The 26,645-nt window shown below is 58.6% G+C and overlaps 2 protein-coding genes across 11 annotated transcripts in view; one reads left to right on the top strand and one right to left on the bottom strand.

Annotated features, from left to right (window-relative positions):
* Positions 1-24,289, top strand: part of ADCY7 (adenylate cyclase 7) — a 57,895-nt gene extending 33,606 nt beyond the window's left edge. For 5 of the 6 annotated variants that reach the window (XM_030298823.1, XM_030298819.1, XM_030298820.1 and 2 more), the window contains 24 exons: positions 772-975; positions 1,848-2,009; positions 2,747-2,896; positions 3,218-3,366; positions 4,177-4,288; positions 7,192-7,319; positions 7,490-7,648; positions 7,880-8,012; positions 11,469-11,660; positions 11,794-11,828; positions 12,331-12,414; positions 12,642-12,714; positions 14,082-14,179; positions 14,896-14,980; positions 15,366-15,491; positions 16,368-16,469; positions 17,092-17,285; positions 18,143-18,236; positions 18,641-18,796; positions 19,345-19,491; positions 20,440-20,544; positions 20,791-20,905; positions 21,522-21,646; positions 21,857-24,289. In XM_030298823.1, coding sequence (XP_030154683.1) covers positions 772-975; positions 1,848-2,009; positions 2,747-2,896; positions 3,218-3,366; positions 4,177-4,288; positions 7,192-7,319; positions 7,490-7,648; positions 7,880-8,012; positions 11,469-11,660; positions 11,794-11,828; positions 12,331-12,414; positions 12,642-12,714; positions 14,082-14,179; positions 14,896-14,980; positions 15,366-15,491; positions 16,368-16,469; positions 17,092-17,285; positions 18,143-18,236; positions 18,641-18,796; positions 19,345-19,491; positions 20,440-20,544; positions 20,791-20,905; positions 21,522-21,646; positions 21,857-22,003 — 3,075 coding nt within the window. In that variant the 3' untranslated portion in view covers positions 22,004-24,289. The remainder of the gene's footprint in view (positions 1-771; positions 976-1,847; positions 2,010-2,746; positions 2,897-3,217; positions 3,367-4,176; positions 4,289-7,191; positions 7,320-7,489; positions 7,649-7,879; positions 8,013-11,468; positions 11,661-11,793; positions 11,829-12,330; positions 12,415-12,641; positions 12,715-14,081; positions 14,180-14,895; positions 14,981-15,365; positions 15,492-16,367; positions 16,470-17,091; positions 17,286-18,142; positions 18,237-18,640; positions 18,797-19,344; positions 19,492-20,439; positions 20,545-20,790; positions 20,906-21,521; positions 21,647-21,856) is intronic. The other variant, XM_030298824.1, reaches the window with a different exon arrangement.
* Positions 24,290-25,663: 1,374 nt separating this feature from the next.
* Positions 25,664-26,645, bottom strand: part of BRD7 (bromodomain containing 7) — a 38,613-nt gene continuing 37,631 nt past the window's right edge. For all 5 annotated transcript variants that reach the window (XM_030298830.1, XM_030298825.1, XM_030298826.1 and 2 more), the window contains 2 exons: positions 26,211-26,354; positions 25,664-25,894 (listed from right to left, as the gene is read on the bottom strand). In XM_030298830.1, the coding sequence (XP_030154690.1) occupies positions 25,839-25,894; positions 26,211-26,354 (200 nt within the window). In that variant the 3' untranslated portion in view covers positions 25,664-25,838. The remainder of the gene's footprint in view (positions 25,895-26,210; positions 26,355-26,645) is intronic.

Genomic DNA, 26,645 nt, shown 5'->3' with positions numbered 1-26,645 from the left:
AGTTCTAGAAGAAAACTTCAGAGACTACAGGGTGTTATCAGGGTGATATGGGTACAGCAGCCAGCACTCAGTGGGTGCACTGTCGGTGCTGCCTGTATCTGTGGCTGGAAACCGCAGGACATTGGTTTCTGCATTCAGCAAATGGTTACTGAGTACCTACTGTATGCTGGCCCCCAGATCAGCCTCTGTGCCCGTGGAGCTTAGGGGCTCCTGGGGGAAACCAGGTGCTGTCCCAGCTGTGACTCTCCTTTCCTGTCAACCACCTCCCAGCGTCACACTTCTGTCTCTTTGCTCCAGCTCTTCCCCTGTCTGGGACGCCTTTGGTCAGCCTTTGCTCCTAACCTCCATTCATTCTGTAACAGACAGGAGCAGTGGCCTCCTCCAGGAGGCTTTCCACGGCTTTGCTCCTGCACTCTGGTGCTATCTGTCCCCCGCAGGCCCTCACAGAGCACCCTGGAAGCAGAGGAGGCCTGACAGGGAGGGGTTGGGGAGTGGTAGCATCACAGGGCTGGGCTGTGCAGGATCTCAGGGCTGCACAGGAAGCGACTGGTGAAGGATGGTGGTGAAGGCAACCTTAGCCAAGACAGCACAAAGCCCGAAGGTAAGGAAGAGCTTGGTGTTTAGACGGAGCATATAGATGTCATCCGTGTGGAGAACACAGGTGACATTGCTCAGGGAAGGCTGGACAGGCTAGCCTGGCAGGCTTCCTGGAGGAGGCAGTGCCTCACTGGGGAAAGCTGAGGCATTTCTGTGTATGTTTGCCCTGCCCAGGACCCCTCTGGACACCAGACTGTCCTGGGGACGACCTTCTTCACACTTGCTGTGTTTGTGGTTCTCTACGTGCTGGTTTATGTTGAGTGCCTCGTCCGGCGGTGGCTCAGGGCCTCGGCGCTGCTCATCTGGGTCTGCCTTATGATGCTGGGCTATGTGCTGGTGTTCGACTCATGGATAAAGACAACCCACATGGGGGCACAGGTAACAGGGTGGGGGGACCCTGGTGTCCCCAGGGGCTGGATACCACCACCTAGCTGTGCACCCAGAAACTCGTGCCTGCATTCAGTGTGCTGGCCTTGGGCCTTCCTCCTGCCACGGGCCATGGGTCTGTGACATAGGGTGGGCCCCAGGGTGATCTTGGGCCCCTGTCAGCTCTCTGAGCTGGAGAGATGGCTGAACTGGGAAGAGTGTCCCTGTGAATGTCCGGCTGGAGCATTGCAGGCAGACCCTCATTTGGTTGGAAATGACACAACTCCAGCTCAGAGAGGCAGAAAGGCACAAACGGGCCCGTGTGCCAGGAAAGGCTGGGGGTGCCAGTCCCGGGGCTCCAGCGGGATGGCCGGGTCCCAATTGCCCTCTGTTCTGTTTTCCCCTGTGCCATTTCATTCCCAGGCGGGCCATCCCCAGGTTGGGCTGATCTGCGGGGGGCGGCCAGTGAGCCGACCCTGCCCCAGCCTTTTGCCAATCACCATTCCTGTGGAGGGAGAGCCCCGGCAGTGGGTGCCAGGCGGGAATTCCCTCGACCACGAGGGCCTGAGTCTGACTCCTGGGGAGGTCTGGCCTCGGCCCCAGATCATAAATCAGCTCATAGGAAGTGATGGATACTGTTGTCTGGGTCTGACCCAGAAGCAGAATTCGGCTTTTTCTCGTTCTATTGCAAGTCTGTCTCTGTCCCTCACCACTGGGAGGGGAAGGGGCCGCCCTGGGGGCAGAGGGCTCAGGATTCGGGTTTTGGGGGCCATCCCCAGAAGAATAGAGACTGCAGGGGCCCTGATGTCAGCTCGGTCTGGGGCTGTGTCCTGGGGCGGGGGCGGCGGGGCCAGTCCCTGAGCCTCACGATTCCCTGCCCCCAGGTGCCCTTCTTCCTCTTCATTGTGTTCGTGGTGTACACGCTGCTGCCCTTCAGCATGCAGGGGGCCGTCGTGGCGGGGGCAGTCTCCAGCATCTCCCACCTCCTCGTTATCGGGACTCTGATGGAGGCCTTCACGACGCCCAGTGTCCATGCAGGGCTGCAGGTGAGGTGTGCACAGGGGCCCAGGAGGGGGGCAGGTGGAGGCAGGGGCTGTGGTTTGGTCCCGAGGGCGGCGGAGACCTGTGTGGGTGAGTCGGTCCTGAGGCCTCAGCACCCTGTTTTGCAGACAGATGGCCTCCAGGCTAGGCTTTCCCTCAGTCGGCTGGGGAAGCCGGCCCCCTGGGCAGGGCCATGCCCTGTGGCCTTTTTTTGCTGGCCTGTGGTGCCCCTGACGATCTGGCCCTCCTTCTCCAGTCCTGCTGTGTAGCTCAGCGTCACCTGCAGAGTCCCGTGCTGATAGGGCTGGGAGCATATCCCTGGGCACCCTGTCTTGTGTCTTTGCACTGAGTGAAACATTCACAGTTAGTGGTGGCCAGGAGAGGTATTTTCCTCTGACCAGGCCTGGTGTCAGCTCTGGGAGACAGAAGCCGGAGCTCTGGGCACCTATCGGGATGCCATGCCTTCTGTGACTGTCCTCTGGGCCGAACTGAGATGATGCCTTTCTGCTTCCCTGGTCTCAGGGTCCCCAGCCTGAGACCTGGTCTAATCGTCACAGTGACTCTAGAGGACCAGCACCTGTCTGGGCCTCAGTTTCCCTGCCTGTCTGGGAAGGGTGCCAGCCTGAGTGGGTCGAAGGTCAGAGAATGGGGTTGGGGTGCCATCGCCAGCCTGCCGAGGGGGCTGGTAGCCCGAGGGCACAGGCCAAGCCATATGCTGAGCCTGCCCTCCGCCCGCCCTCAGCTGCTGGCCAACGCTGTCATCTTCCTGTGTGGGAATCTCACGGGCGCCTTCCACAAGCACCAGATGCAGGACGCCTCCCGAGACCTCTTCACCTACACTGTCAAGTGCATCCAGATCCGTCGTAAACTGCGCGTCAAGAAGCGTCAGCAGGTGTGGACCCCGCCTCCCCCTAGAGCCACAGCCCGGTCCTCCCTGGCCCTGCCTGGCTGTCTCCCAGGCCCCACGCCCTGTGTCCTTTCTCGGTGGATGTCAGACACTCACTGAACAGTGTGAGCATGGGCCGCATGACTGGACAACCATGCAAGCTTCGCCCCTGGGGGTTGCTGGGGACATGGGAGGCTGGTGGCAGGACACAGGCCAGCGGAGATGGAGGGTGCGCCAGGCAAAGCAGGAAGGAACGTAGAGAAAACAGAGGCCAGTCACCTAGGCTGGGGCCTCAAGCCCCCCTGCCTGTCCTCCACCGGTGCTCAGGAGAACCTGCTGCTGTCGGTGCTGCCCGCCCACATCTCCATGGGCATGAAGCTGGCCATCATCGAGCGGCTCAAGGAGCGCGGGGACCGCCGCTACATGCCTGACAACAACTTCCACAGCCTGTATGTCAAGCGGCACCAGAACGTCAGGTGGGTCCCACAGGGGGGTTGGGGGAGGTGAATCTGAGCTCAGTCTCCCCATTTGTCTCCCCAGGGGGTCGGATCAGACCAGATTGGTGTCGGGAGAGATCCAGTAGCCCCCTAAAATTGTAAAGCTCTGCACATAAGTGGGGCCTTTAGGAAGAGAGGGGTCCTTTCAGGTGATCCGCAAGGGGGCACAGGCCCCCCTAAAAAGAGGCAAAGTCCCCTGGTCCTGACAGCCGTCTTTGGCAGATTCACAGCGGCTTCAGAATCTTATTTGAATGCACCAACCTCAGTGAGGTTGTCTGTGAGCTGGTCTGGAACTCATGGACTAAGAGCTGGGAGATCTGGTGCAAACTGAAGCTCTGGCTTCGAAGCAGGCCTTAACCAGAGCCTCAGTTTGCTCATCTGTGGAATGGGAGCCCTACAAGGGTAGTGTGTGTATGTCGAGTGTCGGGTGTGGAGCTCGGCTTGAGGGAGCACGGAGTCTCGTCTCACCAGCAGGCTTGGTTCTGAAGTCTGTGCAAAGGTGGGGAGGGAGGAGGGCATTCCGAGGCGCCTGTGAGAGCACCATCCTGTGGTCTGCAATGATGGGGGCCTGGGGATGACAGTTCTCGATGGCCCTGTGACTCTGGGGCTTGCTGTGTTTTGCCTTAATACTAAGCCTCTGGAACGTTAATTCCTCTTTATGGCCCCAAGCTTCTCTCCTGTCCCTAAGGAGGCTGAGGAGTGGCCGGGGTGATTGGGCTCAGGGCTGGCGGGTGCTCAGGGGCTTCCAGGGACCTGGCTCTGACCCTCCGGCTGCACCCCTGCCCCCAGCATCCTCTATGCGGACATCGTGGGCTTCACGCGGCTGGCCAGCGACTGCTCCCCCAAAGAGTTGGTGGTGATGCTGAACGAGCTCTTCGGCAAGTTCGACCAGATCGCCAAGGTGAGCCCGCGGGCCTTTGTGCTGCCCCCCTTGTTCCCACGGGTGGCATGTGCCCAGTGCTGTGCTGACATGGGTGTGCGGAGGCCTGAATCGTAGCATTCAGTCAGCAAACACTTCCAAGGGCTCTGCAGTGGCAGCCAGAATCCTGTCCCCAGACTGTGAGGTCAGGGAGGAGACTGCCAGTACACGTTGGGGGATGCACAGGGGCTCAGGAGGGCTGCCTGGAGGAAGAGATGGCTCTATCTCACCGCATGAGGGCATCAGAAGCAGGCCTCCCCAGGGAGCTTGGGAGGCCTTTGCAAAATGCTGGGCCTCACCCACAGGGTGCCTTCTGACAAGATCCCTGGTGAACCGTGTACATGTTAGAGTTTGAGGAACCTAAAAAGAGACCCTGAAGAGGAAAAGCAATGGTTCTGGGCAGAGGGAACAGCGTGTGCAAAAGGTTGGAATAAAAGGAAGCCTCTGGGGGCCCTTGAAGTGAGCGTGGCTCAGTGTGAGTGGACAGAAGATGAGGGAGACGTAGCCCCAGGGTCAGACATGCAAGGACCTAGGGCTGAGATGAGGAGAACTTGATCCGGGGACCCTGGGGAATGTGGCAGATGCCAGAGTGGGGGTGGGCATTGGGTGAGGAGGGTCTCCCAGGTACAGCTGAGCAGGGAGAGGTCTGGAGACTAAGCAGGGCTGGGCTGGGCTATCACTGTTCATCTTCACGAGCAGCACTGGGACTGGGGGAGGGGGCAGGGAACAGACATTTGTGGGTCGGGGGATCGTGTGTGTGTGTGTGTGTGTGTGTGTGTACTGTTACTCGTTAATTTACCGAATGGTCCCGAGACCTGCCGAGTGGCAGCCTTGAGCTCAAGTGGGGGCCTTGGCCCTGCCCTCAGATTGCTCCCAGCCTATATGCTATGTGCTTTGAAGAGGGGCGCAGGGAGCTGGGGGGCCTGGGGAGCAGCTGGGCCAGCTTCTGGTGAAGACAGGCTTAGTGGTGGCCACTAAGGAGAGACCCAAGTGTTAACACTGAAGGCCGAGGCTGTCTATGCTGGCTGCACACCTCAATCGGGTTGAAAGCTTAAATAAAATGCTAGCACCCGTGCCCACACTTGGGCGAGATTTTAAGAGCCTCCCGGGTGACTCCGTGTGTGGAGAACCAGTGGTGTGGACCCTGATGGGAGGTGAGTGCGGGCCCCGCAGCAGGAGGACTCTTTCATGGTCAGAGCTGCTCTGTTCTAGGAGGGACTGGCCCCCCAGGAGTGGCCTCCGTCTTAGACAATGACCACCACGGGGAGTGGCTAAACTACCGGAGGGCACTACTGGCCAGGGGTGCCCTGGAGCACTGTCCCTCGGGGTATTGTGGACCGAGTGACCCAGAGAGCCTGCCTAGTCTGGAGCCTTCCTTCAGGAGCCTCCTTCCTTCATGACATCTCTTAAACCAGCAGGTGGGCGTTCCCAGTAGATGGGCTGTATGTGGGCCAAGGGCCTGGGTTTCCAGTCACAGGTGGCTCTTTCCTTGCCACAAAGCCTGGGGACCTGCTGTTGTCCTCTTGGACGCCACCTTCCTTCTGTGGCAGGCGCAGGAGGCAGGTCCTTTGTACAGATGGGGAGAGGGACGCCTTCCAGCTGGAGCGTCTAGTTCCTGTGCAGGGTGGTCCCAGACTTCTGTCCTATCAGCAGATTCCAGATCCGTACCCTCTTTCTGAGAGCCAGGGCCGACCCTCCCAGAGGCACCTGCACCACATCTGGACTCAGGACCCCACCACCCCCAACATACACAACTTCGCTGGTTTCTTTTTTATTGTCTAATTTTTTTTTGATGTTTTATTTATTTTTGAGAGAGACAGAGAGACAGAGTGCGAGCGGGGGAAGGGCAGAGAGAGAGGGAGACACAGAATCCAAGGCAGGCTCCAGGCTCCGAGCTGACGGCACAGAGCCGGACGCGGGCTGACGCACCGTGAATCATGACCTGAGCTGAAGTCGACGCTCAACCGACTGAGCCACCCAGGCGCCCCTAACTTCCCTGGTTTCTAAGTGTCAGGGTGGGGCATCAGCCTGGGGGATGTGGGCTCCCCTAAGTCCCTGACGGACAGCCCAGCTCCAGAGGGCAGCGCTGTGCTTGTCTGGGGCGGAGATGAGGGTGGCCGGAGCCCTGAGCCTGAGTCTCCAGGCTGGGCCTCCAGGCCCTCTCCAAGGTTCCTGCTGCTTTCTAGAAAAGCCACTGTCTTCCCATCCCTTGGCAGCCAGGGCCCAGCCGGAAACAACTGGCACTCACTCAAATGAGGTCATTGGAAGAAGGTTTAGTAAAGGGACTGCTCATAAAGACGTGGCTGGTACAGGGACTGAATGGGAGGGATGGTGCCCTACCTGGTCACTGAGGCTGGGCATGGGAGGGGACGGGCACCAGATCTGGAGGCCGAGGACACCTGTGTTCCAGGAGGTTAGCCAGCCTTTAGCCCTCCATTTTCTCCTTAGCACTTTCACCGCTGGATGTCTAGTTTAGTGTCTAGCTGCCGCTAGTGTGTGAGCCCCACGTTGTGGGGAGTTTTGTCTGTTTTGCTCCCTGTGTGTTCCAGTGCCTGGGGTGGGGCAGGGAGCTCACGGACATTTCAGCATTGCATGACCGGATGAAGCAAAGACAGTGCCTCTCCCAGAGGCACTCGGGTGGCCATCCCTGGTAATACCCGCTCTGGCCCCTGATTCTTGCTTAGGGGTTCCCTCTGGAGAGTCCTCCGTATCCCCAGTCCTTTCGTCAGGCCCAGAAGCGGCTACTGGTAGCTGGTACCCCAGAGGAAGCGTCTGGCCACGAAGGAGTCTGGCTCACTCTGGAGAGTATGGGGAGGCGCCTGGCACGTGTGGACCCCAGCTCTTAGCCATCTGCCGACCAGGCCCCTGCTTGCCTTGCCCTGCAGGCCAATGAGTGTATGCGGATCAAGATCCTGGGCGACTGCTATTACTGTGTGTCGGGCCTGCCCGTATCCCTGCCCACCCATGCCCGGAACTGTGTGAAGATGGGGCTGGACATGTGTGAGGCCATTAAGTAGGTACCATGGGCGGAACCGGGGCACTGGGTCCTGCTTCCCAACGCGCGGTAGGGGATGCACTGGAACCACTTGGCAGTTGAGGAAACCGAGGCTCGGGGCGAAAGTGGCTTGCCTGGGTCCCTCAGCAGCCCTGGCTGGGATGGGGTGACTGGACTGCTCTGCCCAGGCAGGTGCGAGAGGCCACAGGTGTGGACATCAGCATGCGTGTGGGCATCCACTCGGGGAATGTGCTGTGTGGTGTCATTGGGCTGCGCAAGTGGCAGTACGACGTGTGGTCCCACGACGTGTCTCTGGCCAACAGGATGGAGGCGGCTGGAGTCCCTGGGTGAGGCGCAGCGGGACGGTGGCGGGGTCAGAGGCCGTGGGCCAACTCTGGGTTGGGGGCTTAGGGTGGGGTCAGAGATGGGAGCAGTGACCTCGCGTTGGGGGAGCCAGTCCGGGCTCTGGCCTACTTGGCCCCGCCCATGGTGCCCCCCCCACCCCTGCCCCCCCCCCCCCCCCCCGGCGGACGCCAGCCTCCTCTGGGCCCTGCTGCTCTGACTTGTGTCTCCCCCAGCCGGGTGCACATCACAGAGGCCACGCTGAACCACCTGGACAAGGCGTATGAGGTGGAGGACGGGCACGGGCAGCAGCGGGACCCCCACCTGAAGGAGATGAACATCCACACCTACCTGGTCATCGACCCCCGGGTACGAGGGCTCAGAAGAAGCAGCCGGGCGGGAGGGCCTCGCTCAGGAGACCCTGGGAGCCGGGGCTGTGCGGGGGAGCAGGGTCCACACCCTGGGGGAAGATCCCCATGGAGGGGAGAGTGCTTTTCTCTTCCAGGCTGTGGAGACGTGGGGTAGCAGCCTGCCCAGGGTAGGAGTGAGCTCCCCGTCACGGAGTACATTCTAGGCTCCAGTGCCTCTGGGCCTCAGTGTTCTCGTCTGTGCCATTGGAATAACAGCAGTGCCTACCTCAGGAGGAGGAGGAGCTAGTCTGAGTGAGGCCCTCACCATAAAGGGGCACCTCATAAACGTCCCAGAAATGGTAGTCGCTGTTACTTTGTTTTCTGGGGGGTTGTCACTAATTTCCTCGATTTTGAAAAGACACATTTTTAAAATGTGCTTTGGCTGAGTCAGGAAAGTGGGACTAGGCAGGAGCCTAGGGTTCTGCCCCCCAGTGGCCACCTAACTGGCTGGTGCCGTCACTTGCTGGGGGGTGGGGGGACCCCACTTTCCTCAGGACCCCGTGGAGGGGGTAGCTGCTGGGCTGCCGTAAGGCCGGTAGGCCCTGGCCCTGCCCTGCGCCCACACAGGCCTTCTTTCCTGCCACGGGAGGCCCGCTCGTCTGGCGGCCTCGGTGAATCATCCTTGGGACTTGCTCAAGAATGTCAGCCCCGACAGGCTCTTTCCAGCTCCCTCTCTCTCTAGCCTTGGCTGTCCTCAGAGCTGGCCCGACAGTCTGTGGGGGAGCGGAGGGCCGGCCTGTGAGCCTCCCCAGGCCCCAGGGGCGCCATCCTGCTCCTCAGGGATGGGAACTGCTCAGCAGCGTCCCCTCCCCTAATGTGGGCCATGGGTGCTGAGTGAGCTTCTGGGGAAACTCTTTCCGGGTACCTGGGGCTGTCATGGAATACGGTGTGGCCCCTCACCCTGTACCCCACAGCTCTGGGCCCCACCCTCTTTTCCACCCACCCCATCCCTCCCTCCTGAGAGCCCTTCAGCCCCTGTCCCTCCACTGCCAGGCTCTTTGTACCCCAGGACCCTTGCCACTGCTGCTGTCTCTGCCCACAGCCCTCTTCGCTCTGAGGGCTCAGATGCTCCCATTTGTTTGTCATCTCTGCTTATTTACTGTCTGCGTGAGCTGCACGTGGGCCACCTTGGGGCAGGGGGGCCCCTCTTCTCCAGGCTGCAGTCCCTGCACTTTGAGTGCTTCCCGACAGTGGAGCAGGTGCTCGGAGAGCCTGTGAGCCGATGAAGCAGAGCCCTGGTCCTGCAGGCCAGCGGTGGGCACGGCCCCACCGGGCCGCCGCCTCAGCCAGGCAACCACAGGGCTCCTAGGCGAGCTTGAGTTTCACAGAAACAGCGAAGGTTTTTAGCATGAGCGTGTTTTGGGCAGGATCTCACGGGGCGTCCGACATTTTCCCCAGCAGCCCTGCCTTCCCCCATCTCGGTTGAATGTCATTCATTCACAGAGTTGAAAATTCAGAGGGCACGAAGGGGGTGTTGTGGACAGTCGCCCTCACATCCTGTGTGCAGCTGGCATGTCCCCACTAAAGGGGACCGGCGTGGTCGAGATTCTTGAGTTCCTTGCACAGACAGGTCTGTGCACATGTAAATAGACTGAGAGACGGTCATCTGCCCTTGCCAAGCCCAGAGTAGCGTGCCCCACCCTATTGCTTTCTTCACCTGATGACATATTTTGGAGACGTGTCCTTGTGTGTGCACAGAGGCCACCACACGCAAGCTCAGGGTCGTCTCCTGTTGTGGATGTGGAGGCCCTTTCCCATCTTGGGCCTCTGTGGGCTCTGACACCGTTTCTTAGGTGTGAGGACCCCTGGGGGACAAGTGTCCAGAGGTGGCAGGTGGGGTCACCTGTGGGCTGCTGAAGGTCACAAGTGACCTCCCTGTTCCTGCTTCTGAATAGGTGCATTTTTACTCTGAGCTGATGGGCCTTTATTTTTTTATTTAAACAAAAGTTTTTTAATGTTTATTTTTGAGAGAGACAGATGTGAGTGGAGGAGGGGCAGAGAGAGAGGGAGACACAGAATCGGAAGCAGGCTCCAGGCTCTGAGCAAGCGGTCAGCACAGAGCCCAACGTGGGGCTCGAACACTTGGACTGCGAGATCATGACCTGAGCCGAAGTTGGACGCTTAAGCCATTGAGCCACCCAGGCGCCCCTGAGCTGATGGATCTTTATAGACATTTATTTCTTGGGGAGTCCAGGTGTCTGGAAAGTGCTAGCGACCCTGAATTTGAGCAGCTGGGTGCTGTGTGGGTAGAGTTACCCACCAGTGGAGGGGAGACAGAGAATGTGGCCTCCCCTGACCCCAGGGCAGGCCGCTGTCTGCAGGGCACAGCACATTCTCTGGACCCCAAAACTCTTCACAGAGGCTGGACTCCAGCTGTTCCTTCCGGTGGGGCAGACGGACATTTCTCAGGGTTTAAAAATGTTTCTATCCCGAAAGGAGGCTAGAAGTTTCCAGGCAAGCTGCCGCCTGTGGCTTAGCAAGTGTTTGTGGCTGTAGGTGCTGGTCCATGTGGGTGTTTGCAGGGACCCAAGGAGACAGGGACTCTTGGAAGGCAGGAACCTTCACAGGGTAGGGGACTTGCAGATGACCCAAATTTGTCTTTGGTGGCCTTGGCGCTCTCTCTCTTCTCTAGTCCTGCCCACCCTCCCCAGCAGGGAGGGGTCCCCAGCTGTTGTTCCTTGTGGGGGAAGGGGGCCGTGGAGAGGCAGGGCCTGGCTAAGACACCCCGGGCCTGCCACGGCCACGGCAGGCACATGGCAAGTAACGGTCCCTGCTGTGGCATGGGGGCCACATGAGGGGAATGCCCTGGAACGCTGCCCCAAGGGGTGGGGCTGGCCCCTTGTTGGCCGGCGCTCTGTCTCTCAGGTTCCTGGCCCACAGTCCTCTTCCTGCAGCTGTTCCTTCAGGAAGGACATGTGCCGGCCACATGTGGGTGGGCAGGGTAGGCGGCCAGTGGCTTTCCTGGGCACTGTCTCCCCAGGGTGTCTCTGCGGGGAGAGGCCAGTGGGCTTTCAGGCCCCGAGGACAGTGGCTCCACAGAGCTTCACGGGCCCAGTGGGGCCTTAGGGCTTAGGACTTTAACACGATCTTTCCCTGGGGACATGGGGAAGGATCTGAGGGGCTGTGCACAGTTGTGTGTGACCCCCAGTGTCCTGCCCGCCTTGGAAGGACAGGGCTGGAGCCGGGACCTGCCCTGCAGCCCAGCCAAAGAGGGTCCTGGGCCGCAGCCAGTCCCCAAGGAGATTGCAGACCCGTAGTGTTTCTGCCGTTTTCTCTTTCCACCAGCCTGGCCAGCGCTCTGGGCAGCATTCAGTGTCGGCCGGGGGGGGGGGGGGGTTGGGCAGGATCTGGACAGTGGCCCCTTCCTGGGCTGAGGGTAGGGGACTAGACAGGCTGTGTCTGTGTCTGCCCGCAGAGCCAGCAGCCGCCCCCGCCCAGCCAGCACCTCCCCAAGCCCAAGGGGGATGTGGCCCTGAAGATGAGGGCGTCCGTGCGCATGACCCGCTACCTCGAGTCCTGGGGGGCCGCACGGCCCTTTGCACACCTCAACCACCGCGAGAGCGTGAGCAGCAACGAGACCCCTATCCCCAACGGACGGAGGCCCAAGGTAGGACCCTCCCTCCCAGACTGCTCTGCACCTGCCCCGAGGATCCGAGAGTGCGGGAGATGATAGACCCAGTCTTGGGACAGACTTACGGGTCCTGCTTTGCAGAATAACTTCTCTCTCCCTTCTCTTCCAGGCCATTCCCCTGCGGCGCCACCGGGCCCCTGACAGGTACATGCACTGTGCCCTCCTCTCTGTCAACCTGTGGCCTCTTTTCCTGGCCAAATCCTGCCCCCGTCACCTCCTCCAGGCAGGCTGCCTTGACCATCCTCTGTCCAGGAGGGCAACCCTGACCATGGAGTTTGCCATGGCTTGGCTCAAAGTGTCTCTAGGAATCAGAACTTTACAATAATAGAGTTGTGTACCCACCCCGCGGTCAGGTCAGTGGGGCTGGTGTGAGGGACCCGTGTGTGCTTAGCGGAAGAGGCCTTAGCCTGGGGGCCCAGGTCTGTCCTTTGCTTCTTATTGAGCTGCTGGCCAGCTGGCTGATGCTGCTTGGTGTGGGGTCTCCACTTGCCCTCTCTGGGCCTCAGTGGGACCTTCCTGTGTCCCTGGGGCCTCTGGCAGGCATCTGGGGACCCATCCGGGTGAGCCCTCTCGTCTACACTCCTGCCTTTGGGCAAGTTGTGGTCCTGGGGTGATGCAGTTGTGGGTTTCCGGGTTTCCTATCCAGGAGTGCATCCCCCAAGGGCAGGTCTGAGGACGACTCCTACGATGAGGAGATCCTCTCGGCCATCGAGGGGCTTAGCTCCACGAGGTGAGACTCTGAGGCCCCTCTTTGTCCTGTCCCCCTCGGATGGGGGTTCCCCATTTGGCCAGGCCCACCCTGAGCCCTGGTGTCTGGAGGCCCAGCTCCAGTTGTGTCCACGGTGGCTCCTTCGCCTCCTGCCGGTGGGCCCCGTCTCCTCCCCCGTCTCCTCCCAAGGGTGGGGTCCCCTAGTCCCCCCGGGCCAGGTCTCACGGCCTGTGTCTGCCACCCCCCAGGCCCTGCTGCTCCAAGTCTGATGACTTCTACACCTTTGGGTCCATCTTCCTGGAGAAGGGCTTTGAGCGAGAGGTGAGGGCCCCTGAGCAGCCCCAGGAACGAGGGCTCCAAGGCCTGGGGGTGGGGGGTTGCGGAGGTGAAGGCTGTGGGACAGCCAACATTCCCACGTCTGTTCAGGGAGGGTGGTGGGGAGTCACCCCGGCTGGCCGTGGGGGTGGGGGGGGCCCAGTCTGGCTCTGTTTGGACTCTTCCTGCTGGCTCACCCCTGACATGCCCCCCCCCCCCCGCCCCGCCCCCATCAGTGATTCTCCCTCTTGGGTCTGGGAGAGGCTCCATTCAGATGCTAGGAGCTTTGCCCATAAGGGCCAGTGCACGCCTCAGTCTGACAATATCAGCCTTATAGTTAGGAAAAAGTGCTTCTCCCTCTGGCTGCACGACGACATGCTTTTTGTACCAAGTGTTTACTTATTTCTTGAGCGCCTACTGGGTTCTGGCAGTGTCCCAGGTACACACGTTATGCCACTGAAACCTCACGTGGTGGGAAAGATGGCTGCTTGCTGCCTACTTCACAGACCCTTGATCTGTGTGGCCAGTGCTGGGACCTCTCTCCCCTCTCAGCGTCCAGGACTGGGGGGGTCTTTCTCTAGCTGGGGCTCCCTGAGCTGGTGGCTCCGTAGGAGCTTGGGGTCTGGGGGAGGTGTGGTCATCGGGAAACCTGTCTGGCGAGCCTTCCACTAGCTGTGTGACCCGGGTGGGCTGCTGGACTCTCTGAGCCTCAGGGTTGGTTGGTTTGTTTTTTCAAGTTTTATTTATTTATTTTGAGAAAGAGAGCACGAGTAGGGGAGGGGCGGAGAGAGGGAGAGAGAATCCTGAGTAGGCTCTGCGCTAAGTGCGGGGCTTGCTCCCACTGATGTGTGGCTCGATCTCACGACCACGAGGTCACGACCTGAGCCAACATCACGAGTCGACTGAGCTGTCCGAGCGTCCCAGCCTCAGTCTGCTCATCTGCGGTAGGAGCCCTGTGGCTGGAGACCATGAGATTGTGCCCGGTGTAGGGGGGCAGACAGCACTAGCTAGGGGCTCAGCCCCGGCCTTACTCCTTGGTTTGGGCTGGGGACGGACCCACCACCAGCCCAGAGCTCAGACTTGGTTCCCATCCACAGGCTTGGGGCCATGGGCTCTTCAGGGACCTGGGAAATCAAGTCAGAGACCCCGGGCGGGGTGGGGGAGGGGCAGGGACGGCTCTAAACATCAAGGAGCCATGCCCAGTGGAGCTCATGAGGGTTATTTGGTCGTGATGATGTCCCATCGCCACCTGGAGCTCAAGGAGGGTGTTTTTAAGGTGATTAGCTCGAGCTGGGGTGGGCGATGAAGGGGTCAGAGCAAGTGGCCCTGTGGGCGGGGCCTCTGCCACCCCTGATAGTCCTCACCGCCCCCAGTACCGCCTGGCGCCCATCCCCCGGGTCCGCCATTATTTCGCCTGCGCCAGCCTCGTCTTCGTCTGCATCCTGCTCGTTCACGTCCTGCTCTTGCCCAGGTCAGTTGGCGTGGCGGGACCGCCCAGCCCACTGGGGTCGGGCCAGGAGGGGCGGTGACCTTGCAGGGCTCACCAGAGGACCTGCCGGCGCTCTTGACCGGCAGGAGGGGGCTGGTTTTTGAGACGGGAGAAGCTGGACTGGGGTTGTGGCCGCACACCTGGGGTCACTAGAGCTGATTTTTGTTGTCACTGACTGTCCGGCTGCAGGCCTCCCCCTCCCACACACGCCTCCCCTCCCCAGTCCCCTGTGGGCTTAGGGCCCTCTCCGGGCGCACGGCCAGGGTATTAGGAGCCGCGGAGATTCGTGCTTCTGCTTCAAAGGCCCTGCTGGGTGGGGGGAAGGGTTGGGGGTGAGGTCACAGGGAAGGAGTAAGGTCAGCTACTTGGCGGTTTTGGGAAGGGTGGTCTGGCCAAAGGGTCCGCGAGGATTGGGGTTCAGTATGTGCCTAATAAAGACCAAATAGGAAGCACTTTTATATGGCACTTTGGTGCCGGACAGGAGTCTAAAGTCCGTGTAACCACGGGCCCTGCGTGCCGGGAGTGGGCAGCTGGACCACAGTTCTCACAGATCCCCTTTGCTGTGTGTAGGCAGTAGTCTGGGAGGGGCAGGAAGTGGCCGGGAGCTGGAGAATTGGGGTGCTGGGGGGTGGGGGGGCCTGCCTGTGGCTTGGCCCTGGGCAGACGGTCCTCCAGGACTAAGGTTTTCTCCTCTCCAGGATGGCGGCCCTGGGTGTGTCCTTCGGGCTGGTGGCCTGTGTGCTGGGGCTGGTGCTAGGCCTGTGCTTTGCCCACGAGTTCCTGGTGAGTGGGAAAGCCCGAGCGGGCACCTGGCCGGGCCCTGCCCCACCGGCCCTCCCGCTGCCTCCACCCTTCCCCGGAGCCTTCCGTGCTCAACTTCGCCCCTCCTGCCTGGATGACAGTTTGCTGGGTGCTTCTCCCAGTAATCTGCCCTCCCAGGCTGCTGGTGGCCCCCAAGTGGCTGTGGCCGTCCCCGGCCCGAAGGGTGGGAACGCCCCTTCTGTCTGTGCACCCCACGAGTGCTGAGCTCTGGGCTGGGCACGGGCACAGCGCACCTGCTGATGGTCACTAGCGGAGCTCTTGGGAGCTTGCGCATCCGCCGGGCCGCTGCACCGTGGGCTCCTTGTCCGGGTGCTGGCGCCAGCCACCTGACCCCGTGCCTCCACAGAGGTGCTGCCCCGCCCGAGGGACACTGCAGGCCATCTCCGAGAGGGTGGAGACCCAGCCCCTGCTGCGGCTGTCCCTGGCCATCCTGACCATTGGCAGTCTGCTCAGCATCGCCATCGTCAACCTGGTGGGTTCCGGGGGTGGGGGAGGCGGGCCCTGGCAAGGACCCCTCCAGCCTGCGCACGCTTCCTGGGTGGAGGGGGCCAGTGTTTGATCCTGGGAAGCTTCAGATTCTCGAATCCCATCATCCTGTTGCCTGAGAGCTGCATCTGGTGTAGCCCCTGCAGAGCGCAGCGGGCAGGCTCTGGGAGGTTCCCGAGGCAGGCCCGGTTTGCAGACGAAGACTTGGGGACCCCATAGAGCTTCCGTGGCTAGCCCCACGAGGCCGCGATGTCTTGAATCACCAGCGTTTTGGCATTCTCGCCTTTCTTTGTGGTCCCCTGAGGAGGCCCTGTCTTTCTCTCTCTGAGACTCCATTTCCTCACTAAGGAGTGGTTGCCCGAGCACAGGCCCGAGGGACACTTGAGCCCCTGCTTCTCAGGCCTTGCTCGCGTGCTCAGTGCTGCAGACAGCACCTGTCCCTGCTGGTCCTCCCAGCTCTGACATCTAGAGCTAGGGTGTCTCCGTGTCCTAGAGACTCTGTGACCACTACACTGTGTCACCCGGGGAGCAGGGGACTCATTGTCCATGTTGATCCCAGCTTCTCCCCCCATCCCCCACACCTCCCACCACCAGCCTCTGATGCTCTGGGGACAGTGTGCGTACACTACACCCTTCTACACCCTTCTCTCCCCCAGACCCGTCCCCACTGTGGAGCTGAGGACCGTGCTGGGGAATCGGGGCAGTGACTCTGGCCACACTCAGAGCTGGGCCTGGCAGATGTCGCGGAGGCCTCGGGCCCAGCCCTCCGGCCCCTCCCCACCCCCAGCCCTGCTTGGTCCTGGCAGGTCCTGGAGTCCCAGGTCCCCGGACCACCCCTCATGGTGACCTGTCTCCTCTGTAGCCGCTGATGCCTTTCCCGGCCCTGAGGCAGCCTGCAGGCAACCAGAGCTTGGCGGATGGGGATGTGAGCAGCAGGGAGCTGGCCCCGTGCGAGCTCCTCCCGGTGAGTGCGGCCGGACTTCTGGGCACCCTGTGTCCCCACCTGGACCGCTCCCGCACAGCTCGGGATGTTGAAGGCACTCATCCCGAGTGGTGGTGAATTGGGAGCTGGTCTCTGAAGGGCAAGAAGGTTATGGGACAGGGAGGTGGAGCGGGCCAGTTGGGAGATGGGGCCAGGGGTGGCTTTGATCTAGATCGGGGGGACCATGAGTGTCTCTCTTCTGGGGGCAGTGGGGAGCCACAGCATGATTTTGAGGAGAGGAACGTGGGCAGAGATGCGCTTCGGGAAGGGCAGGCTCCTGGCCGAGCCGGAGGCAGGGAGGCCGCTCGGGTGTGTGCGTACCACCTTGGTCACATCCACATGCCACCGCCTTCTTTCCTTTAGAGAAGCCCGTTTGCCGCAAGTAGAAGCAAACACACCGTGAAGTTTTAGACTCTGTTGTCTGCTTTGTTAAGAAGGGTCGTCAAGGCAAGAGGGCAGCGCTGCAGACAGGCCGGCTCCTCACGGGTCCCCCCAAGCGGGGCCGGGGCTCCGGGTCAGTGTGCCGCGGCTAGAGGCGGCCCTCTCTGGTGACCCCCGGTCCGGGGGGTGCCTCGTGGTGACCGACGTCCCCCCGCCTCCCCAGTATTACACCTGCAGCTGCATCCTGGCCTTTGTCGCCTGCTCCGTCTTCCTGCGGATGAGCCTGGAGCTGAAGGTGGTGCTGCTGACGGTGGCCCTGGTGGCCTACCTGGTGCTCTTCAACATCTCCCCGTGCTGGCAGTGGGACTGCTGCAGCCACAGCCTGGCCAACCTCACCAAGACCAACGGCACCCTCAGGTGGGGCCCGCGGCGCCCATCCCGACCGCGCTCCACGGCAGCACCTCCCTTTGGTTCCGCCGTCGTTTCGAGCTGCGGGACGGTTGCGTTGGGTCCCGTCTGGACTGGACGCCTGTGGGGTGGACCTGCAGGTGGCACGCTTGCCATGTGACAGGCAAGCGACGGTCTCGGGCCGCTATGCTCAGAGCTGGAGAGGGACTCATTTGCAGGTTCTCTGGGGGACGCCCCTGGTCGCACGGAGGCCTCCTGGGTCATCCGGTCTCTATGCCGCTCGGGGGATGGGTCGGCGGGAGGCCTCAGCTCTAGTCCAGGCCCCCTCCTTCATCCGTGTCCTGGAGGTCCAGAGAGTTCTGGAAAGCACTGTTGTCTGACACTCGAAGGGCTGGCGTGTGGGTGCTTTTGGGGGCTCTCGGCCCTGGTGGGTTGAGGAGAGGGGCCCGGCTCCCCTTGAACTTAGAAGGCTGGAGTTTCGGGACCCAGAACAAAACCTGCTCCTGTGGGTCTGCGGCACCTGCAAACCCCATCTGCCAACCTGGAAGTCCCTGACTCACTTTGAGGACTCACCTGCCTGCAGTGCTTTTCCTGCAGACTTTGCCGTGGCTATCCTTGGGCATCCGGGTGTGAGCTGTGGTGTCACCGCGGTGAGGCCTCTCCCACCTCCCCGTCAAACCCTCTTCTGTACAAGTTGATGCTGCCTTTAGCGTCTCCGCCATGAGGACATGAGCTCGGATGGCAGAGATCTCTGTCCCGTTCACGCCTTCCCACAGGCTGGCTCTGGCCCGCCCCCCGCCGCCCCCTGCATCTGAGGACTGGGCAGGAGGCTGGAGATGACTCCTGCTTTTTCCCTTCGTGTCCAGCAGCTCCCCGTTCTGTCTGTGGAAGGACCCGAAGGCAATGATCAATTTCTACCTGGTTTTGTTTTACGTCACCCTCATCATGCTCTCCAGACAGGTACCGCCTGGGGAGCCCCCAGCGTCCCTTGCTCAGCTCGGAGAGAGAACTGGGATGGGGCGGGAACTTCCGCAGATTTGGGGCAGACAGCCCTGCAGGGAAGCTCTGATCCTTCGGGGAGGGGTCCCTGCGTCCTCACCTCCCTGTTATCGCCTCCCATCAGGACACCAGTGACATCTGGTCACGTGGGTCACTTGAGAACTGAGTCACGGCTGACTGGGACTCTAAGGCCACTGGGAGGTGGCTGTTGAGTGGGAGCCATTTGCCTGGGACAGAGGGTGGAAGGGCGGATGGGACGGCTCCGCAGCCCCAGGGTGATGGGCGCGCCCTGCTGCTTCTCGGCCTGTGTCGTTCTGCCCCCGCTCACCGCGGCCAGGACACTGATGCTCCCCCATCGTCTGCAGATTGACTATTACTGCCGCTTGGATTGCTTGTGGAAGAAGAAGTTCAAAAAGGAACACGAGGAGTTTGAAACCATGGAGAACGTGAACCGCCTCCTTCTGGAGAACGTCTTGCCAGCCCACGTGGCCGCACACTTCATTGGTGACAAGTTAAATGAGGTGCGGTGCGAGCAGGGCCTGGGTCACTAGGGCAGGGCGTCTGAGGGTCCGGATGCAGCCCCTGGGACCTAACGTCAGCCCCTGGGACCTGTACGAGGGGGCCCACGGGTCAGGGTGGCTGTGAGGACCGGATGTACGTCCAGGCATTTGTCATCTGGACAATCCGTGTGGATGAAAGCGTGCGCTCCGCCAGTTCTGGGTCGCCATTTCACAGATAAGGAGGCAGGCCCAATGGGTGCGGAAGCCAGGTCTCCTGTGATCTGGGACCTCCTCCCACCCCAGGGGCTCTCAGCCTCAGCCAGGAGACCCAGGGTACCGAAGGGCCAAAGCCAACCAGGGCCTGGCCTGCCCCAAGCAGCAGACTCACGGCCTTATTTCTGTAACAGCCCCCAGATGGGTCTCCGTGGAAGCCGGGCGGAGCGGCACCTGCCTGGCGCCCCCTCCCGAGTTTGGTGGGGCGGCCGAGGAGCCGCGTCCCTGTCTGCTCCCGGTCCCTTCCGGGGCCGGGGGGCCTAAGGTGGCCTGCTTCCTTCCCCGCCCCCACCCAGGACTGGTACCATCAGTCCTACGACTGCGTGTGTGTCATGTTTGCGTCGGTGCCGGACTTCAAAGTCTTCTACACGGAGTGCGACGTCAACAAGGAGGGGCTGGAGTGCCTGCGTCTGCTGAACGAGATCATCTCCGACTTCGACGAGGTAGGGCCTCCGGGCCGAGCCGCGGGGGGGGGGGGGGGGGCAGGGCGCGGCGAGCCGCGTGTGGGGAGCGACACGCATGGCCGAAGGTGCACATCTGCCTCTCCTCGCTTCTCCAGTAAGTGTTGTTATCTTCTCTGGGACGGGCAGCCTGCGAAGATTAGATTTAGGTCCTTGAAGAACTCGGCAGTCCCTTATCTGTGGTTTCAGTTCCCCGGGTCAGCCGTGTTCCGGAAGGAGCGGACCCTCCGCCTGACGTGTGGTCAGAAGGTCAGCTGTAGCCTGACGCCAATGTCACAACGGCCAGGCCATTCACCTCGCTTCGTGTCCTCACGAGGAGGAGGATGAATGAATACAGTAAAGACTTTCTGAGCGAGACCATTCACGTAGCTTCTATTACAGGACGTTGCTCTGTTCTGTTGTTGACCTTTCCCTGTGCCTGACTTGTACGCTGAACATCGTAGGGACGTACGTGCAGGCGGGAGCACTCACCGTACAGGCTTCGGGAGTCTGAGGTGTTAGGCATCCCCTGGGGGTCCTGGAGTGGGTAAGGGGAGGGGCTCCTGTAGTTTGATTTCCAGCAAGTCTACACTGTTAGCTGGTTCAGAGGAAGTCAGTCGGTTTGGACTTGATTCTCAGCTGCAAGCAGTCGACATTCCTGGGTAGATACTGTTGGGCTTTGCTTTGTGCTTGGTCCTTAAAAAGGAGAGTCCAGGTGCCCCAGGAGGGGCCGAGGAGCAGACGGACGAACCCCAGGAAGCCCGAGTCAGGAGGAGCAGGGCTGACAAGCCAGAGGCCGTGTCCCTGCGTGGACCGGCTGTCTGCCCACATGGGGAGGCCGAGCGTGAGAACTTAGCAGCAGTGGCGAGAGGGACCCCACCCCTTCTCAGACCCTGGGGTGGGCCGGGGCTGCGGCTGGGCCATACGGCTCTGTGTCCCTTCGTCCCGCAGCTGCTCCTAAAGCCCAAGTTCAGCAGTGTGGAGAAGATCAAGACCATTGGCAGCACGTACATGGCAGCCGTGGGGCTCAGCGTCCCCTCAGGGTCTGAGAACCAGGTACCGAGCTGAGCTGGTGGCCGCGGGTCCCAGCCCCACGTTCGGGGGACTCAACAGTTCCCAGACCTATCACCTGACTTCAAGGGGACACCCCTTCCTGCCCTGTCCTATGAGGGAGGGGCAGAGGACCTCACGACTCAGCCCGGGGGAGGCATCTGGTGGGGAGTGCAGGTGGCTAACACCTCGTGGAGGAGGGAAGACGGGGCACGGGATCCCACGGCCCCCGTGCAGCGCCCTGTCCCACAGGACCTGGAGCGGCAGCACGCGCACATCGGCATCATGGTGGAGTTCAGCATCGCCCTGATGAGCAAGCTGGACGGCATCAACCGGCACTCCTTCAACTCCTTCCGCCTGCGAGTCGGTGAGGGCCCGAGGGTAGGGCGGGCCGGGCCACGCCGGGGTGGGAGGCTGCGGTGGGTCCCGAGCCCGGCAAGCCCACGCTCGAGTCTGTCCTCGGTGCACCTGACTGGATGGTAGGAAAGGTCTGAGAAATCCCTCTTGGCCACACAACCCCAGCAACTGGGTAACTACTCTTTCTTTGCATACTGTTAATAAAGTTACCTTTGAAAGTTTACATCAGAACGTATCACTACAGAAAACGGAGAACCAGAAATCAGGCTGGAATCCTTAAAATATACTGAGGACAAAGCAGTTACGAGCCTGGCTGCTCCGTGTTAGCTAACGGGGTTGGGGCTCAAAGCCCGTTTATTCTTTGCTGGGAGATGAGCGGATACTGGAAAAGTGATGACCTCAGCCTGACGTCGGGAGCGAGCAGCTGGGAAGAGGGCCGCCCAGGGAGCGCCTCTCCCGCGTCCCAAGTGAGAGGTCCTGTCACAGGCTCGGGAAGCCCCCTCCAACCTGCATTTCAGCTGCTGGTCGGTGCTTCCTGGGGCTGCTGCTGGACTCTGTGGCCTCCCGTAGGGGCAGAGCCTGAGGCTTTGCCTCCCTGACCTGCCAACCGCAAATGTCATCTTCAGGCATAAACCACGGGCCTGTGATCGCTGGAGTGATCGGGGCACGAAAGCCTCAGTATGATATCTGGGGAAACACGGTCAACGTCGCCAGCCGAATGGAGAGCACCGGAGAACTTGGCAAGATCCAGGTATACCCCATCTGGGGAAACCCACGACCCGGGGGAGGAACTTCCCGGCGGGGGCAGGGGACCCAGGCATCCGTCAGCTTTGTGATTCCAGCCCGGACATGCTTGAGGGACACCAGGCGTGTGTGTTCGGGGCTGGTTCCTGGCCATCCCTCCCTCCAACAGCAGGTGTTTCTGCTGCATCCCAAGAGTTTGTTGTCCTTTCCTTTTCAGGTTACTGAGGAGACATGCACCATCCTCCAGGGACTGGGTTATTCTTGCGAGTGCCGGGGACTGATTAATGTCAAAGGCAAAGGCGAGCTGAGGACTTACTTTGTCTGCACAGACACGGCAAAGTTCCAAGGGTTGGGACTGAATTGAGGGCTTCTGGGAGGTGAACATGCTGGAAGCGGATTTTCCGTCCCTGAAGCAAGCCACAGGGAGCACTCAGCCCTACGCCAGTCACACAGGCATTCCAGGGGTTTGGCCATCACTACCCTGACAAGGTGGCTGTGTGTGGCCTCCTTGGACTTGTGCTAGAGGATTTCTCGGAACGTGCACCAGACTCCAGCCCAAGGCTACCACCGAGCCTCGCCACGCACAGGCAGCTGGGACATGCGGATCCCCTGGGTACTGTGGAGATCTCAGAGGGGGAGCCAGACACACAACTGGCCATGGCCTGCCAGCCGCACGGGTGGGGCTGGTCTTTTCTAGGTACAGAACCACGACGAGCTGTCCGGGATGGGTTGGGCACGCCTTTCTCCCAGTGGAGCGGCAACAGGGCTGTACGTTTCTCACACAGGCACCCCGGTAAACAGAGCTGAAAATGCGGTTTTCCATCTATGATTTCACACAGTAGGGAGAGAACAGCACAACAGAGGCTTGTGACTTGTCCTCTCTGGCAGGTGTTTGATTTAAATGGGTATATGATTAGTGGAGTTTTACCCTTTCTAATGACTTCTTAGATGCCAGACAAAAATCTCTTCTCTCCAGTGTGTTGTCTTTTTAACCACGTCCGCTGACGGCTTAGCCCCGCTGGGGCTGAGGAACACGGCTGTCACACAGCAAGAAGGCAAGGAGCGGCACAGCCCGGAAAGAAAGGCACGGCCTCTCAGCCCTTCCCTGACCACCGTGTGTACTTGGAGCGCCCTCCTGCTATCCTCACATCTCAGTTCCTGTCCTGGAAAGGAAGGGGGTCTGTGTAGACAGAAGGCAGACACTGTAGTGCTCCCTTTCTCTTCTTTAGTCCTCACAGCTCACTCGTAGAGCTTCAAGACGAAAAGCATGTCCTCCGCAAGTGTGAAGAGGTTCCCGGATCTGGGAAGCCAGCCTGCTCAGAGCTGCGGAGACAGACTTGTTCCAAACGGGAGGAATCAAATCAAGTGCAAAAAGCCAGGTTTGCGAGAGGTGTCTTATGGTGCTGCAAGTCTAAGAGAATCAAAAGTCAGCCTTCACTGCGTTTCAAGGTTGAGGAGGAGCCAAACTGCTCGTTCCTGTTTCTGAATCAGTTTCACCGCTGCATCCCCAGAGCACACCTGGGGCTCTAACATGGCTGAAGTTCACTACAGAGCAGGGATTCCCAGCTGGAGTCCTCCAGGAACCCCCCCGCAAGTACAGGAAACCTGGCCCATGGGAGACTTCAAAGGCTTCCCCGGGGTTGCAGCCAAGGGCAGGGAGGACTGGACCTGAAGCCACTGTCCGCCGTCTGCCTGGGACGTGTCCACGGGCTTATGAGGCTCAGAAGGGGCTTCTCTGTTCGCAGAGGTGCTGGGGTGCTAGTGCAGCTCTGAGGCCCGCATGTAACCAGCATAGAGGCGAAGTATAAGAACTTGCTGGATAAAGGAATTTTGTGGCGAAAATTCTGTTAAGGGGAATAACCTTAAAACTGTTTTATGCACCGACTTTCCATATAAAGGGCTGGTTTCAGGGGGCACTACACTGAAATGCGTCCACTTAACTCAGCAGTGACCAGGGCTGCTCAACAGGGCTCTCCTGGAGTGTCAGGGAGGTTCTGTCACTGATGTGATATAGACACACACAGCTGTGTTGGGCCTCTCTGAGGTGGACATATTTCTACTCTTGCAATATTTGAATTACTTTTCTCTTCCGGCACCAGAAATCCCAATTAGGAGTTTAAAAAGTAGTTACCATAGATTTTTATTTCCAGTTCAAGCACTGCGCTCAGATAAAAATATTCTGTAAGTTTTTAGTTTTTCATGTGCAGACCCTAGTGCATAACTGACCATAAAAAGCACATAGTTTTGATTTGCCTGTTTTCTGATCCCTGAGCCCTTTCTTCACAGGCGCCATTCTGTCTTAGGACAAGCGTCTTTGCTAACACTGACCTTTTCTAAGGGTCAAGGGCTTGCTTAAAGGTGGCCTCCCTGACTCTAGTGACAATCGCACCTGAAGTTCTCTGGTTTACTCATTAAGAAAATTTCCTAATAGAGAAGAAGATCATTAACCAGCTTCTACACTGTGTATATAACAGGTCAACATACAGAAACAGGTTTTGAGAAGGTGCAAACAACTAGGAATTACTGTGTATCCTGAATATTTATATATCTGTAACATTTGTTTCAAAATGTATTTTCTTTTCATAAAGTACCAATGTTTCTACTTTGTTTAGCATTTCATTCATTAAATTAGCAATCTGGAAAACGTGAATGTCCTAGTGTTTTGAATTTAATGTTTTCTTGGTTTCTAACTGAAAGGTTAAAATTAAACTCTAAAAACACTTGATAAAATGTGTATTTGAACAATTTTAAAGGTCTTCTAGCATACAGTTTTAAGTAGGCTTTTATTTTTTCAAAGTTTGAGAGAGAGAGAGAGAGAGAGAGAGAGCAAGTGGGGGAGGGAGAGTGAGAGGGGTAGAGAGAGAATCCCAAGCAGACTCTGTGCTGCCAGCACAGAGCCCTATGTGGGGCTTTCACCCACAAAGCCGAGATCATGACCTGAGCCGAAACCGAGTCCGACGTTAACTGAGCCGAAACCGAGGTGCCCCTGTAGTAGGTTTTTAAAAGACTGGGTCATCTCTAACTCTCTTGAGAGAATCCCTTCTCTTTCACCCTACTTGTTCTTGCTAAATGTTAGTTTCAAGGTCAGGACAATAAAACTAACACGACTTCCAGCTGGGGGGTTTTACAGAAGGGCTATGTACAGTCCGCGCAGGGTCTTAAATGCGCCTCGTTCACTGAGCAAGGCTGCAGTGTGGCGCCTGTTACAGGAGGGGGCCACACGTCTCACGGTCTCCTGCTCAGCTGCCTGCTTGAGCAGCTGACCTTTGCATTTCAGATAAAATTAGATGACTATTAGGGCAAGGGACACGCTGAGGCACGGGTGACCCGTGAGAAACGGTAAAAGAAATGTGAACTTGAAGCTCCATGATTCCCTTATTTAGCTTATCCTTTTACAGCAGTGCTAAGTGACTGTCTCAAAAATGGAAAACGGCAAAGCAAACAGGACCGCCAGACAAGTCAGTGCTGTGATTTCTGGGGGAGGGGGAGGGTGGCACAGGGGAAGCACCTCGTCCTTGCACACACAGTGTCATTCCCAGCAGGTATGCAGGGGACGTACTACCAGATTCTAAAAGTATGTTAAGTGTATTTGTTTCCACAATGTAACTAGGAAATCTCACTGGATGGGGATTTGAAAGAAATGTCTTTGCTCTGGTCCCATCTGTGCCCCCCAAGGAAGCAGCCTTATCACCATCTGACCCAAATGTGCCCAGGTCCACTCTTCCTTTCTGCTCTGGAGGGCAACAGGTCAGAGTCCATCCTATTCCTTCCTCACAAGGCCATTCTTTGAAGAAACCATCCAGATGAAATGTTTTGTAAGTCAGGAACTAGCTGGTTGTAATTTCTGAGGAGGGTGGCAAACGTGGAAAAATGAGGGACTTCAATTATTTGGGGGACTTGCTGCTTTTAACGAATGGTCCTGAAAAGGCTGTTTTACTTCCTAAGTGTTTCTCTATCACTTTATCCTCAGACCCAGCCCCGGGGAAAGGTCAAGGACAGCTCAGCTGATAACACGCGACACAGCTCGCAGTCCCCAGCTCAGCTTTATTACCTAATAGAAGTCCAATCTCTGGAACATTAATTGTTCCAAAGTTTAATTAAAAACACAATTTACAAATATTTACTATCTTCTGAAAAGGATTTCCAAGTGAAGAATGAAAAAACTATGTACATAATATATAATGAAGTACCAGTTAGCTTCAAACCCCATCCAGTCCACACTCGGCAACATCAGTCTTTTTAGGTTCTTCAAAATCTGAAAGAAAAAGTTACGGCTTCATTCAGCACTTTCCCCCTTTTAAGTAAAAAGTAAAGGTGTCATCCAGAATAAGTGCTGACAGCCCTTCTTTACCATGTTCAAGGTTAAAGACTAGATGTGCTACTAGGGCATCACTGTAGCTTTGTCTGCAAATGTGTGAACCCTTTATTTCCTTTATATCTTGTCTAAAGAACAAAAGCAGTTTTTACACTATCAACATGCAGAGACAAAAACCTCTCCAGTGTTATTTGAAAGGAGATGTCCCTTTTGCTCACGACAGCCTTCCATTTTCCCGGAGACACAAGGCACGTACCTTCTGTTAAATCTACGAAGTTGTTTTCCACGATGGGGGAGGGGATGGAAATCCCCATCGCCTTCCGAACCCCATACGTGCTCACAATATCACCTGGAGTGACTTGCTGTGCGAGTTCTTTCAGATTATTGGTCACTTGTTCAGCTGGGAAGGAAGACAAAAAGAAAAAGAAACACAGCTCTAGGTATTGAAACGTGGTTCCTTTAGATTAAAAAAAAAAAAAAAAGTCATAGGAACACCACAAACTTGACCCTGGGACAATGGGGGTTCGCACTGTGCAGATCCACTTACATTGCCTTTTTTTCCGATAACACAGGGCTGTAAATGTATTTTCTCTTCTGATTTTAATACTTTCTTTTCTCTAGCTTTGTTGTATGAATTAGTATAGAACATACGAAATGTCAGCTGACTGTTTACAGGTAAGGCTTCCAGGCA

The sequence above is a fragment of the Lynx canadensis genome, chromosome E2 (assembly GCF_007474595.2).
Source record: "Lynx canadensis isolate LIC74 chromosome E2, mLynCan4.pri.v2, whole genome shotgun sequence".
NCBI classification, from domain to species: domain Eukaryota; kingdom Metazoa; phylum Chordata; class Mammalia; order Carnivora; family Felidae; genus Lynx; species Lynx canadensis.
Note: the sequence above shows the minus strand (reverse complement) of the source record. Positions and strands in the feature narration are given on the sequence as shown.